Source organism: Stegastes partitus, unplaced genomic scaffold (genome assembly GCF_000690725.1).
Source record: "Stegastes partitus isolate 25-593 unplaced genomic scaffold, Stegastes_partitus-1.0.2 Scaffold1224, whole genome shotgun sequence".
In the NCBI taxonomy this organism is placed as follows: domain Eukaryota; kingdom Metazoa; phylum Chordata; class Actinopteri; family Pomacentridae; genus Stegastes; species Stegastes partitus.
In genome coordinates, this window is record NW_007578955.1 from 220,355 (window position 1) to 232,611 (window position 12,257).

The following is a 12,257-nucleotide window of genomic DNA, read 5'->3' on the forward strand; positions in this document are numbered from 1 at the left end:
ACGAGAAGATTTCCAGCCACTGAGCATCCCGTTGGAGTTCAGTCCAGTCCTTCATTAAGAAATGGAAAGAATCTGCCTCGAGTGACCGTCTTTAAAAGCTGAGTGAAGAAAGAGAAGAGACTTGTGACTCCTCTAAAGAAGTTAGAAGCTTCAGAGACTGCATACAACAACTACTACCTGATATAGTTCACCAGAAGGCCTGTGAGAAACTCAAATGGAAACCTAGCTTTATTGCCGTCACACTAGATGCTATGTGAAGCATGGCGGTGGCAGCATCATGATGTGAGGACGCTCCTCGGCAGCAGGAGGCTTATAGAGGTAGAGGGTAAAATGTCCACAGCAAAGTATAAAGAACATATGGGAGACTATTCCAGCAAGGCAATAACCTGAAGCGCGTAAAAATATTCAGCTCGGTTCTGCTTTTGCATCAGTTCTCTGACGATGCTCATATTTTTACTGCTGTGGGTAAAGTTTTCCTATCCGTCTGTCCACTGACGTGTAGGCGCAGAGATGTTGCGTGTAGCAAACATCGACCCTGCATTCATCAGCTGTACACACACACACTAATATTAGCTTTCCTTGTGCATCCAGGCAGAGGAAGGTTAATATAATTCCCAATAGGGTTTCTTCTGCTCTAAATCATCCTTTCCGATTTCCACGATTCTAAACGCTGCTAAAAGGTCAGGGAATTTCTCTCTCTGTATCTCCGTATCTTACCGAGTGCACCGAGCCAGACATTATACATTATACATAAGACTTTCTACAGCAGCAGCAGCAGCAGCAGCACTGCAGAGAGGAAGAGCTGAATCATTTCATAGCTTTGAACATTGTCACAGGAGCCAGTTTTGTTCCATTTATAGTGCAGCCGGTGAGATCCTTAATGATGGGTTATGTCATGGTTCGGATGTGACTAAGTGGTTTGACACTTGGGGATGCCAGAGACAGGTCAGCGGGTGCGAATGCCTTATACAACAAGCCATTTATATCAGTCTCATTATCAAGACCTGACAAACAAATGTCATTTCTTCAACAGCCTGGACCCATCTAACAATTCATCACCCACCTGTCAGCTGTTTCGGTGTCCGTGCGTGTGTTTGCTAAAGTGTTGTGTTTTGTATTTGCAGTACCCACACTTCCTGAAGAGGGACGCCAACAAGCTTCAGATCATGCTGCAGCGGCGGAAGCGATACAAGAACCGGACCATCCTGGGCTACAAGACGCTGGCTCTGGGGCTCATCAACATGGCCGAGGTAAGACTGTTTTTGTCCTAACTGTGTCAACGCTGGAAAGCAACAGCAATGATGAGCCTTAGAAAAGCTGTGATGTGAAGTTTAAACCAAACACCTTCCTCTGCAGTTCTGTTTTCTTGAAAGGCCTTTTAGAAGCCCGTGAGAACATAAGTGAACGTTGTGCTCTCGTAGCTTTTAGGAGGAACCAGTGAAGTTTTCCTGTTAAGAAAAAGAGACAATTGGGCTTAAATTCATCATGTCTTTTGTGTATTATAGATAGAAATTATCTGATTAAAGTTTCTTGAATCAGATTTTGAAAAATCCCATTTTCAGATGCTCTGTGATCCAGCTGTTTGTGTGACCCCCAATTTTCTCTTTATCTATTTGTTACTGCAAGTGGCGCTGAAATCATTCGTCCTTTATTCAATAATTTAATCAACAGTTCAGAAATCAACTGTTCCTATGAAAAACTAAACTCATGAATAAATTGCCATTGTGGTGGCTGTTTCCCACAATTTGTGGGAAGTTTCAGTACAATTCATCGATTGACCCTCTAAACCACTAAACTCTGGTGAGTTTGAAAGCTGTTTTATTTTTAAAAATTGGCCAAAATTGCTCCGTTTATCAGAGGGAGATCCTGTTAAAACAGAAAGAACTGTGGGAATTTCCAATAGACCTTGAGCCAATCATGTGTAACTTAGATTTTGTCAGGAATATTAACATATTAATATATATACATACATATATACATATACATATTAATACATATTAACCAAATCTTACATAAAACCTGTGATTTTTTTTTTCATTTATTTAAATTACTTTATTTGACTTTGCTAATTTTAACAAAAGTGCCATAAATATACAATTTGCAACAACCAGATTCTGTAAAAAAAAAAATTAAATTAAAAATTAAAAATAAATCTGTGCTTCCTTTTGCAAATGAGAAGCCTTTAGTGACTCAGCTGCAGCCAGTTCATTGGTTTTCAGTTGAACTGCAGGCTGTGCTACACATAGCAGATAGAAGACAAATATGTCAACATGATAATAAAAGTGTGAGTAGTACGATATCTACAGTGTGAAGGGAGACATTTGGTTTTCAGTATTGATGACCCCTGTGGACACAGATAGGCTTTTACATTTTCCTAAAATAAATAATGAAAGTAATTCATCATTAATTTTGATGCTACATAGAAAACATTTTCAAGTTCTCTACTTCTAGCCAGCATCATGTTGTTTCCATAAAGGTGCAGGAATTTCTATTGCAATTACTAATGAGCCCACAGGGATTAAAAATGTGACAGGAGCGAAACATAAAAAAATATTGCTTCCCCTAGATTTACCAGAGAGAATCATCGTTAGAATATTCATTAATGAAAATAATTGCTTGCTGCAGCCCTGACTGATGGCGTGTGTGTGAACTCTGAGCGTTACCAGAAAACCTGGTTTTGTATAATTTAGTGCAGTTTATTGATCTCATGCAGAAGAGAACACAACTTTTGAGTAACATTTTAAAACAAAGTGTGTCTTTGAAACAAACAGCCAAGACCCTTTTAAATTACAGACTAATGAGGCAACATGTGGAAACAAATAACACTTTGTTTCCTGCTCTTCTTCAACAGTCTCTCGCTTTAGTCGCTTGTCTTCCTCAGAGCAGTGCGGAGCGCGACTCTGATGAATCTGAAGTAAATTAAAGTTCATTTTTTAATATCAGCCAGGCAAGTGGTTGAATCTTGAGTCGACTCATTAGTGGAGGGAAAGTTTCTCAGTCCAAATGTGTGTTTCCAGCACTGAGCTCCTCCACAGCAGCAGATGGAGGTTAAGCTGCATGTTTGAGGGCACGTCAGCTGTGAGCTGTCGAGTCAGCAGAGTCTCATCCTCCGCAACCAGACGAATGTCCCGGCGGATCTGGACCGTTGACCCTACAAACTACCGGTCACAGGCTCATTTCCCTAAACATGGAGCTTCTGCTCTCTCCTTAAATCCAATCTCAGCTCGGCTTCATTTCACAGCGTGTCCTCGCAAAGCGCTTTCTAACCTAATATCTAGCAGAATAATAGGGGTGGTCTTCTCTTGTCGCCGCTGCCTTTCATTTTCATGCACATCTATTCTTTCATATCCCTCCCTCATCATTTAGAAAATTAATTCACAGTGATGCCGCTCGAAACTTTATTCCAGGCTACCCTTCATTTAACCTTCATCTCAACTCAATTCAAGCGAGTGCACTTTCGAATCAGACGTCGGATTCCGATCTTTGGCCCAAAGTTCTCTTCCAAGTCGACATAAATGTCGCCATAAATCAAATGTCCAATTAAATTGTAGCCTCTTCTGCCAAAAGCTCCTCGCATTCTCTGCCTCTCACAATATGAATCTGTTTTAAGAGGGCTGAGATTTATGCTATGTGTGAGGACATGTGGACGCTCCTTGTGCTCTGTGAATTCCTGGTGACAGTTATTTACAGAATAAAACACTTTGAACAAACTGGCTCACCAGAAAATACTTTATGGAGAGAAATGCTCATAAATAGCTTAATCAAGAAGTGGGTTTGGTCTTTAAAAGTTAGCTGAGCATCTTATTCGGCGCAAATTGAACCAAATGCAACAGTTGAATGAGCTGATCAACCTTAAGTCAGACTGCAGCGCTTCAGCTGTTATTCTGCTGCCTGCTGGCTGCAGAAGAGCGTCCCAGCATGTAAAATAAAGTCAAATTTTATTCATGAAGCTCCTGCAACGGACAGGTTCACTGCAAAGTGCTTCACAAAGGGCAAAGGACACAAATGCAGACTCATCCGCACCAAAGGTTCAAACTCATTTCCTTCAGAGCCACAGTGAAAGTCCCCGCAGAAAGAGCCATGTTGGCATATTCTACCTAAAGCCCTGCGTGTGTCAGAAAAATAATGCGCTACAGGGCACACGCACGGGCCTCTCAGAGTCGCAAAGAAATGTCATTTTGATGGCATTGTGCTTCTTCTAATATGACAGGTAGTTTCCACTGACCCAGCAAGTTGGAGGAAAGAGGATGAACTGTTGAACCCGTTCAGATATTCCAAAAATGTTGTGACTGTAAAGACACAATCATCTTCATTTGTGGCACACAAACAAGTATTTTTATTGTCTAATACTTAGCTGATAAGTCGTATTTCCTCAGTATGTCTTTTAGCATCATATATGATAAAAACAAACAGTAGATCATCAGATTTAAGATGCTAAAGAGAACAAATATTTGGCGATTAAAGCCAGAAATGACTAATTTATTACAAGATAAGTTCCTGTGGTAAACACAGTGTGCATTTCAGGGAAGGTTAATCACCCTTAAAACTGCATTGTGATGCAAACGAACTAAGCAAATAACAAAAGTAACATTTATTTTGAACAGGAGATGCTTTAACATTGCATCAGCTTTTACTTTCATCCCAATAAGCACAATCTGTAGGAGCTGCATTCATCCCTTGCTAATGTCAGGAGGCTACCGGGTGAACTTTTCATTCAGTTTTTCTTTTTAAATGATTAACTGGAGCAGCTTGAGGGCTTCTGTCTACATGTCAGCCATGAATGTTTCATTTCATAAAACTATCACATAAAGATTGCAAATGTCACCTAAACTAAATGTGAAATTACAACTTAATGCACTTTTTATGACCACCAATGTATTTAAAGTGGGATTCAGCGTGAGCATGTAGTCATTCTATCAGTGGGGGTAAAAAAAAGCACATCTCTGCTATTCAGTTAATCATCATCTGTTAACCCTGTGAAGCACAAAACCTGCCAGCTGGTAGTTACAGGTAGGTTATAAAATTGTTAAAATTACAGCATTTATCAGAGCCAGAAACAGTAAAAATAGAAAAAATCAACAGATTTTCAACTTTCTGACAGTTTTTAAATGAATTGTGTGTGATATGGAGTTCCATCAGGAAAATTAACAAACCCCCTGATTAATATCGTGATGTCTCATTAAAATCACTTATTGGACATGTTTTGTTTAAAAATAAAAAATCCATCAGATCCTGTAAAAACCTGATAAGCCTGTGATCTTCAGTTTAACTGAAAAGTCACGTTTGACTCAGCTGTGACAAAAATTCATGGATCATTCAGCTTAACTGCAGGTTGTGCCCACACAGAGTAAAGGTGGTGATAAGAGAGATTAAGAGGAGAGTAAAACATACTTGAGCAGTTCATATAAATGCAGCATGGCTCAAAAACAGTGTACAGAGGAGCAAGTTGGCAGCCAGTTGTTGGAGGACACATTGAGCATGGTGAATCAGCTTTGTGGAGCTGATGTGCAGAGCAAAAAAACAGAAGAAGCCTCGTTTGTAGAGGCTGCAAAAATGCAAATAGTTCAGTATCTTTGCACGTGGAGACTCGATTTTCTTCCAGTGTGTGTATCGCCTGTGAGATTTTTGAAATTATTGTAAAACATATAATCAAATAAATTAAAATCTAACTTTACATTTTGTATGATTTCTGCCTTTATAACTGTCTTACTGCACAAGAAACATTTCTGAGTTGTCTTTAGTTCCAGCCACTGTTGTGCTGTTTCCATAGAGGTGCAGAACTTTGTGTTACGGTGTAGCATGAGTCCACAGTGAATAAAAATGTGACAGGAGCCAAAAAACCACTCATTTGGGGTTCAGTCAGAGCATCTGAGGGGTCTGGTGGGGCTGTAAACGTCTGAGATATATGTAGGGATGAGACCATGAAGAGGTTTACAGACGGTTATTTCTATTTCTTCTCTGAAAAGTGAAAGTCTGGCTTCAAAGTGGTCCTTTAATCCACTTCCACTTGCAGGTTTTATGTGATGTCATGGATGCGGGGAGGCTGTTAAAAGATCTGATGCAACAACTGATATTATTTCAAGCAGCACCATGAAGTCACCTTTAAAGACGCGCTGTTTCTGCAAGATGTGAAAGTAAGGGAGGTTACATAGAAAGGCCAGAGTTTAGAATGCCTTTGTGGTTTATTGTGCTTTTACAATATTGAGAAATACAGACAGCAAGATTCATTTTAGTCAGACTTTCAAAAGGGGTGACATTGGTGTGATTTTATTTCTTTTTGAAATCAATAGCCATAACGATTGTAGTCAGCGATGCCCTCTGGTCCCTGTGTTCTCGCATTTCCTTTTAAAAAAACATTAAAATCAGGTTGCAGTGTCCGTTTTTTTATACTTAATTTTAACACATTTATTGCATTTTCCCAGCATGACTTAATGCATAAATCATTACTCCATTCAGCCCAACTTTTATTTTGCTGTTTCTCTCCCATCGAGAGTTTGAAAGTGAAGACAGTCTGGCTGACATGCTGTGTTTACCTTTGTGATAAAAGCATCCTTTAAGAAAGAATTCGCTCCATGTTGTTCAGCATGATGCATCCCTTCAGTCGTTGCAGTAGTTTAACTCTGCAAGCGCTTTTTAATAGATTTTTAAAAGCTGCGGCAGCATTTCAGAGAAGAACCTGCAGTAAATCCATCACCGGGTTTAGTGTCTTCATGAGGAAAATTGGCGAGATAAAAAAAAAAACACAAAACAAAACTATCAAATTACATCAGTGCGTCTCATTAAATATGCATATTGCGCCTTCGTGCTGTTTGTCGGATTTGCATAATTGTTTTTCTGGCTGGAAAATGGTTAAATTATCAGCTGCACGGAGCTTCACAGAGCTAGCAGGAGCATGAAACATCTGAAGTGAGTCAGCTGAACCTTTGCCAAGTGAATGGATGTGAAGCAGTAATGTGTCTCTGTGTAATGTGTGGCTGAGGCCGTCTCCGTAATAAGCTGCTCAGACTTCATTAACCGCCTGAGTGTGACCAGACTGCTGAGAGAGGCTGGATGTCGCTCAGTCAGATACACAAACGCACACAGGAGACGGCATGCTTTCTGCTGCAGAGACAAACGACCGTCTCACACGTTCACGGTCCCTCTGTCTGGCTTTGTTGATCCCTGATTGCCGTCTTTGTTCATTTCTCCCCCTCCCTCCTCTCCTTGTGTATCATCATTCACTCCTCTGCAGAGCCTTCCTTCTGATCTCTATCGCCTCTCATATCCTCCTCTAATGCTGTTTGAACGACGCGATGTCCAGCGTTCGTCCCGGCTGTGCACAAGAGAGCCACGACTGAAATAAGCTGATCCCTCGTCAACGTGTCTGTTCAAAGTTTATGCATCTGACTTGGACGTTCCTTCAGCGTTCTCGTTTTATTAGCATTCTGCTGTTTTGGCATTCACACGCATCTCATCTGGGAAAACAGTTGCTTGTTAGAGCATGACGGGGTTTTATTCAAATCGCATATGGGCACAAGTTTGGAGTCTGAGTCAGAAATTTAAAACAAAAGCAAAAAAAATGGTTGGAAATCTGCATCTTTCTGAATTACAGAAATCAAATAAACCCCTTTTCTATACATCCCACGGATGGTGAGCTGAAATGAGATTAATGAAACTTTAAATATGATTTTTTTTCTTGATTTTTAGAGCTACATCACGTCTGACAACAGCGTAACATTTATTTTTTATTTTTTCTTAAATTTGTGAAGAATGAGAATTAGTTTTTTTTTTTTAATTGTTTTTATTGTTGGACATCTTCTCCCTTTTCCCCTCCTTTTTCAATGTTTTTCTTTTTGACACAATCAGTGCTTTTGCTCATCATTAATATATATATATATTCCAGACAGTGACAATTTAAAAATGCCCTTTAGTGTGTATTACATGGTAAAATTATCACGTTTTTTTCAAAGGTTAAAATCCTAAAAATGTATGAATATTTAGCTTTTATTATCAGGACTGATGCTGGTTAAAATATATCTTGTGAAAGTGGAAAATAATAATATTTTATAAGATTTGTATGGCAATTTTTTTGATATTACTTGGCATTTTTGTCCTTAAGGAGGTCTCTGTATTTTTTTGTTTTTTATTTTTTTTAAATTTATTTGTTTAGTTTTTAAGTTGGTGCACAAGGCATTAAGTCATCAACAGAGCTACCTACACTTTACATGAAGCTACTGGATCTCTGCATAAACAAATGCAACTCATTCTAATCTTGTGTTCAACAAGTCTCTCTTTTTTTCTTTTTTCACCCCAATATTTTTATGGCACATTTTGGGATGGGGATTTTTGTCCTTAAAATCCTGAGTGTTTTTTTTGTTTGTTTGTTTTAATCTGACATTGCACAGAACAACACTAATGCATCAGAATCAGTGCTGCTGCTCATCTCTAAAGCATTTATCATATGGAAATGGTTTTTCATAGAAATCCACTGTGGTCTTATCAAACCAGCATTTAAAGGACTGAAATCATGAAAACAAACAGATGGATTCTTTTTGATGCAGACTTTTTTTGTCCTTAAAGATTCCAGTGTGTCTTCTTTAAACTGAAACACAGGAGTTCAAGTCATCACCGTTCAACTTCTTATGAAGTTGCAGACTCTCTGTGTGACCGGATTTAATGCAACTCCTTGTTTTTTCACTCCCTCAAGGTGATGCAGCACCCCAGCGAGGGCGCCCAGGTCCTGGGGCTCCACAGCCAGCTGAAGGACGCCTCGCTGCCCGTCGCTGAGGTCCGAGTTTACTCTCTGTCCAGCCAGCCCATCGATCACGAGGGACCCAAAGCAAAGATGTCTGGTGTGTACTCCACCTTATCACATCTCTCTCTCCATCATTTTGTCCCTGTTCTTTAGCTCTCCTTTCTGTGTCTCTCCAGATCGTTCCCCAGACATCGACAACTACTCTGAAGAGGAGGAAGAGAGCTACTCATCAGAACAGGAAGGCAGCGATGACCCCATTCATGGACAGGTGTGTCCGACTTCCTCTGGTCTGCTTCTCTCACTTTGCTTGCACAAACATTGCCTTCACATTTCTCCAAAAGTAGCTCTGTGCCCCTGAAAGAGTATTTTTCACGATATCCATGTAACATAAGTTATTATTGCACATCTAAAGCAACCACAGAGAAAGTCGGTCTGCGTCTGGCTGACTCTTTGCTCAAACTGAATCGGTTATTGGGTTTTGCCCCATTTTCGTCGTTTTTCTATTTTTTTTTCTTCGTCTCTGCTGCAGTGCTCGACTGAACAGGAGCCCAGTTCACAAACGAACCGGTGCGAGCATCAGCAGAATGCTCGTGGTTTCTGTATTGTGTTACCTTCTGCGCCGGATTATGAAAGAGAAAAAAGTGGCGGCTCTCGGGGGATGTGAGGGGAATCGGCGCCCATCGAGGCGAGAGATTGAAAGGAGCGAACAGACAGCAGACAGAGATAAGAAGGGAGCAACGAGGCTGAGGAGGCCAGATTGAAAAGGCTGAAAGGAGGGAGGACAAAGAGAGAAAAGGGTGATGAGACAGTTCAGGGGTGAGGAGGCTGACTGCAAGAGGGAAGCAGTGAGCTGAGAAAGGAGGGAGAGCAGAAGGTCAAAGCTGGGCTGAAGTCAGAAGCTCATTGAGGCTCGTGTTCTCGTAGTTGCAGACTTTTTCTGTTTCAGATGATAATGCCAAGGTAGTGGCTGAGATCTGAGACAGGGGATGACATTGTTAAATAGAAGACAGATGGGGAAATAAACAAACATGTTTTCTAACTGCAACGTAGCCAAACGCATTGGTGGAATCCGAGTGCAAAAATTGGACTTGAGGGATTCGGTGGATGATTAGCCAGCGAAGACGGCGAAGCTGTTTACTCACAGTGTTCAGGTGATTTGCCAAACTGGCTGTTGATTGATGATACGCCAGTTTCCTGTCTGGGACTTGACTTCTTAGGGGCTAACTTGAATTTTTTCCACATTTTGCCATCGTAAATGTAACTTACTAAGAATAACATGTGGTCACGTGTCACCATTCTAGTGTCAGTACATGTTAATTGTCTGGTAATAACTAGTCAGAACAAATGATGATGCATAATATATAACATTGAAGTACTACTTTTTATTTCATGGGCTACTTGGAATTTTTTGGTAAACAATAAAAAATGTAAATGAAAATAATAAATGCAGAATTTTAAATACTGATTGGTACATTGATTACCTTGATGCTGGGAGATAAATTAAGGCATTTGGGTCAGCACCACTGGGTCAGGACCATTTTAAAAGAATAAATAAAAATGTATGTCTCCACTAGTTATTGGATATTAAGCCTTTTTCTGATCATTTAAAAAAAAAAGTGGAAAATGATATTAATATATAAGATATTTATGGCAATTTTTGGTTCCATTTTTGTCCATAAGGATGTCTCTGTATTTTTTAATTTTTGTTTATCTATTTTTTAATTGGTGCACAAGGCATTAAGTCATCAACAGAGCTACTTACAACTTTAGATGAAGCTACTGGCTCTCTGCATAAACAAATGCAACTCATTCTAATCTTGTGTAAAACAAGTCTCCTCTCATTTTTTTCTTTTTTCTCCAAAATTTTTATTGCACTTTTTGGCATGGGGGTTTTTGTCCTTTAATAATAAATGCAAGATTTTTAGATACTGACTTGTACATTGATTACCTTGACAATGGGAGATACATTAAGGCATTTGGGTCAGCACTACTGGGTCAGGACCATTTTAAAAGAATAAATAAAACTGTATGTCTCCACTGATTATTGGTTAGTGGTATCATTTTAAAAAAAGAAAATTATCCAATAAAATAAATTAATATAAAAATGCACTACTTTGGCTCCAATGCCTCTTCCAGTCTGTGGTCACAAACAACAGTGTACCTGTTTGTCATCTGCTTTATCATCTGACAGCCGTACCACTGATGACTTCAATGCAATTATATCTGAAAGATGCAGCGGCTGCACAATGACATCAAAAGATACTAAACTAGTTTTAAACAAACACTGATAAATAAGAGTAAAGAGCGTATTTGTTGAGGATTTTTTTTTATTTTCTAAACTGCAGATTTTAGCATTAGTGTGTATCTGCAGCGCTGAACGTGGGATGGATTACACAAATTACCAGGTGCAACACCGAAATGTGTTTTAATGGCTTTTGGACAACAAAAACAGAACCTAATCCGGGCTAATCCTTTAACCCCGCAACACTCACTAGCCCAAATGTAAGCCAAGTGAAAATTCTGCCGGTGTGTTTTAAATCAAATTTGGCGAGCTGTAAATCATTTGGAAGCACAAAGCCTCACAATGTGGTGTTAACCAAGATACCAGGAACACAGCAGCCGTTGTTCTTTACGTCGTAGGAAGTGAATACACAGATTTTTCCTTTTTTGTGCTGGACATTAATTCCACCATAAAACTGGGCGTACAGTTTCTGTAACAACCTTAAACTAACCTTTAAAACACCATTTTTCATACTTTTTCTCCTCTTTCTCTCATCCTTGGTGTGTCTGCTGCACCTCTCTCCCTCCGTTTGACCTTTTTCTGTCTCTTTCTCTCAGTATCTGTACGACGAAGAAGAGGAGGTGAGGAAGAAGAAGCCGAGGCGCAAGCTCCCTTCCAACGCTGCCATCACCAGAGTAAGAAAAAAGGCCGTCCTTGCCTCATATCACTCATTCATCCCTTCTTTTTTTTCCCCTCTTTGTTTTTTTTTCTATTTACCTGCTTGTTTGCTAAACAAGTAGTGACAAACCTGCTTCGTGCAAAAGGCCCTTTCAAGTAAATTTGATTTGACTGGACTCAGCAACCCTCCCACTGTGCTTCCTTCTTGCCTCACCTCATTCAACCTCTCCTCCTTCTCAGCCCTCCCTCTCTTCCCCCTCCATCCATCCATCCCTCCCTCTCTCTTTCTCTTCTCTCTCTCCCACATTGTTGATTTATCTATAAATCCATTTTCTGTCTCTCATTCTCGATACATGCAATTTAGACCAATTTCCTGGGAGGAAAACATCGAGACGTGTCACCACAAGCACCCGCAATCACACTAACCACATCCTGAGATGCATGGACACGCACACATGTACACAGATAAACACAGCAGGGGCCCAGACCAGCGCACAAAAACGACCCGCAGCCATGAAAATTACAATTGACCTGCAATTTGCCAGTAGGAAAGCTGTGTATTTGGATTGTGTGCGTCCATGTGCATGTGTGTGTTTGTAGCAGCAGGAGTTTGTCTCAGCAGGT

At 40.0% G+C, this 12,257-nt stretch overlaps 1 protein-coding gene across 1 annotated transcript in view; it reads left to right on the forward strand.

Annotated features, from left to right (window-relative positions):
- Positions 1-11,847, forward strand: part of pacs1 (phosphofurin acidic cluster sorting protein 1) — a 60,818-nt gene extending 48,971 nt beyond the window's left edge. The window contains exons 4-7 of the mRNA XM_008297493.1: positions 1,125-1,250; positions 8,687-8,831; positions 8,911-9,002; positions 11,573-11,847. Coding sequence (XP_008295715.1) covers positions 1,125-1,250; positions 8,687-8,831; positions 8,911-9,002; positions 11,573-11,755 — 546 coding nt within the window. The 3' untranslated portion in view covers positions 11,756-11,847. The remainder of the gene's footprint in view (positions 1-1,124; positions 1,251-8,686; positions 8,832-8,910; positions 9,003-11,572) is intronic.
- The last annotated feature ends 410 nt before the right edge of the window (positions 11,848-12,257 follow it).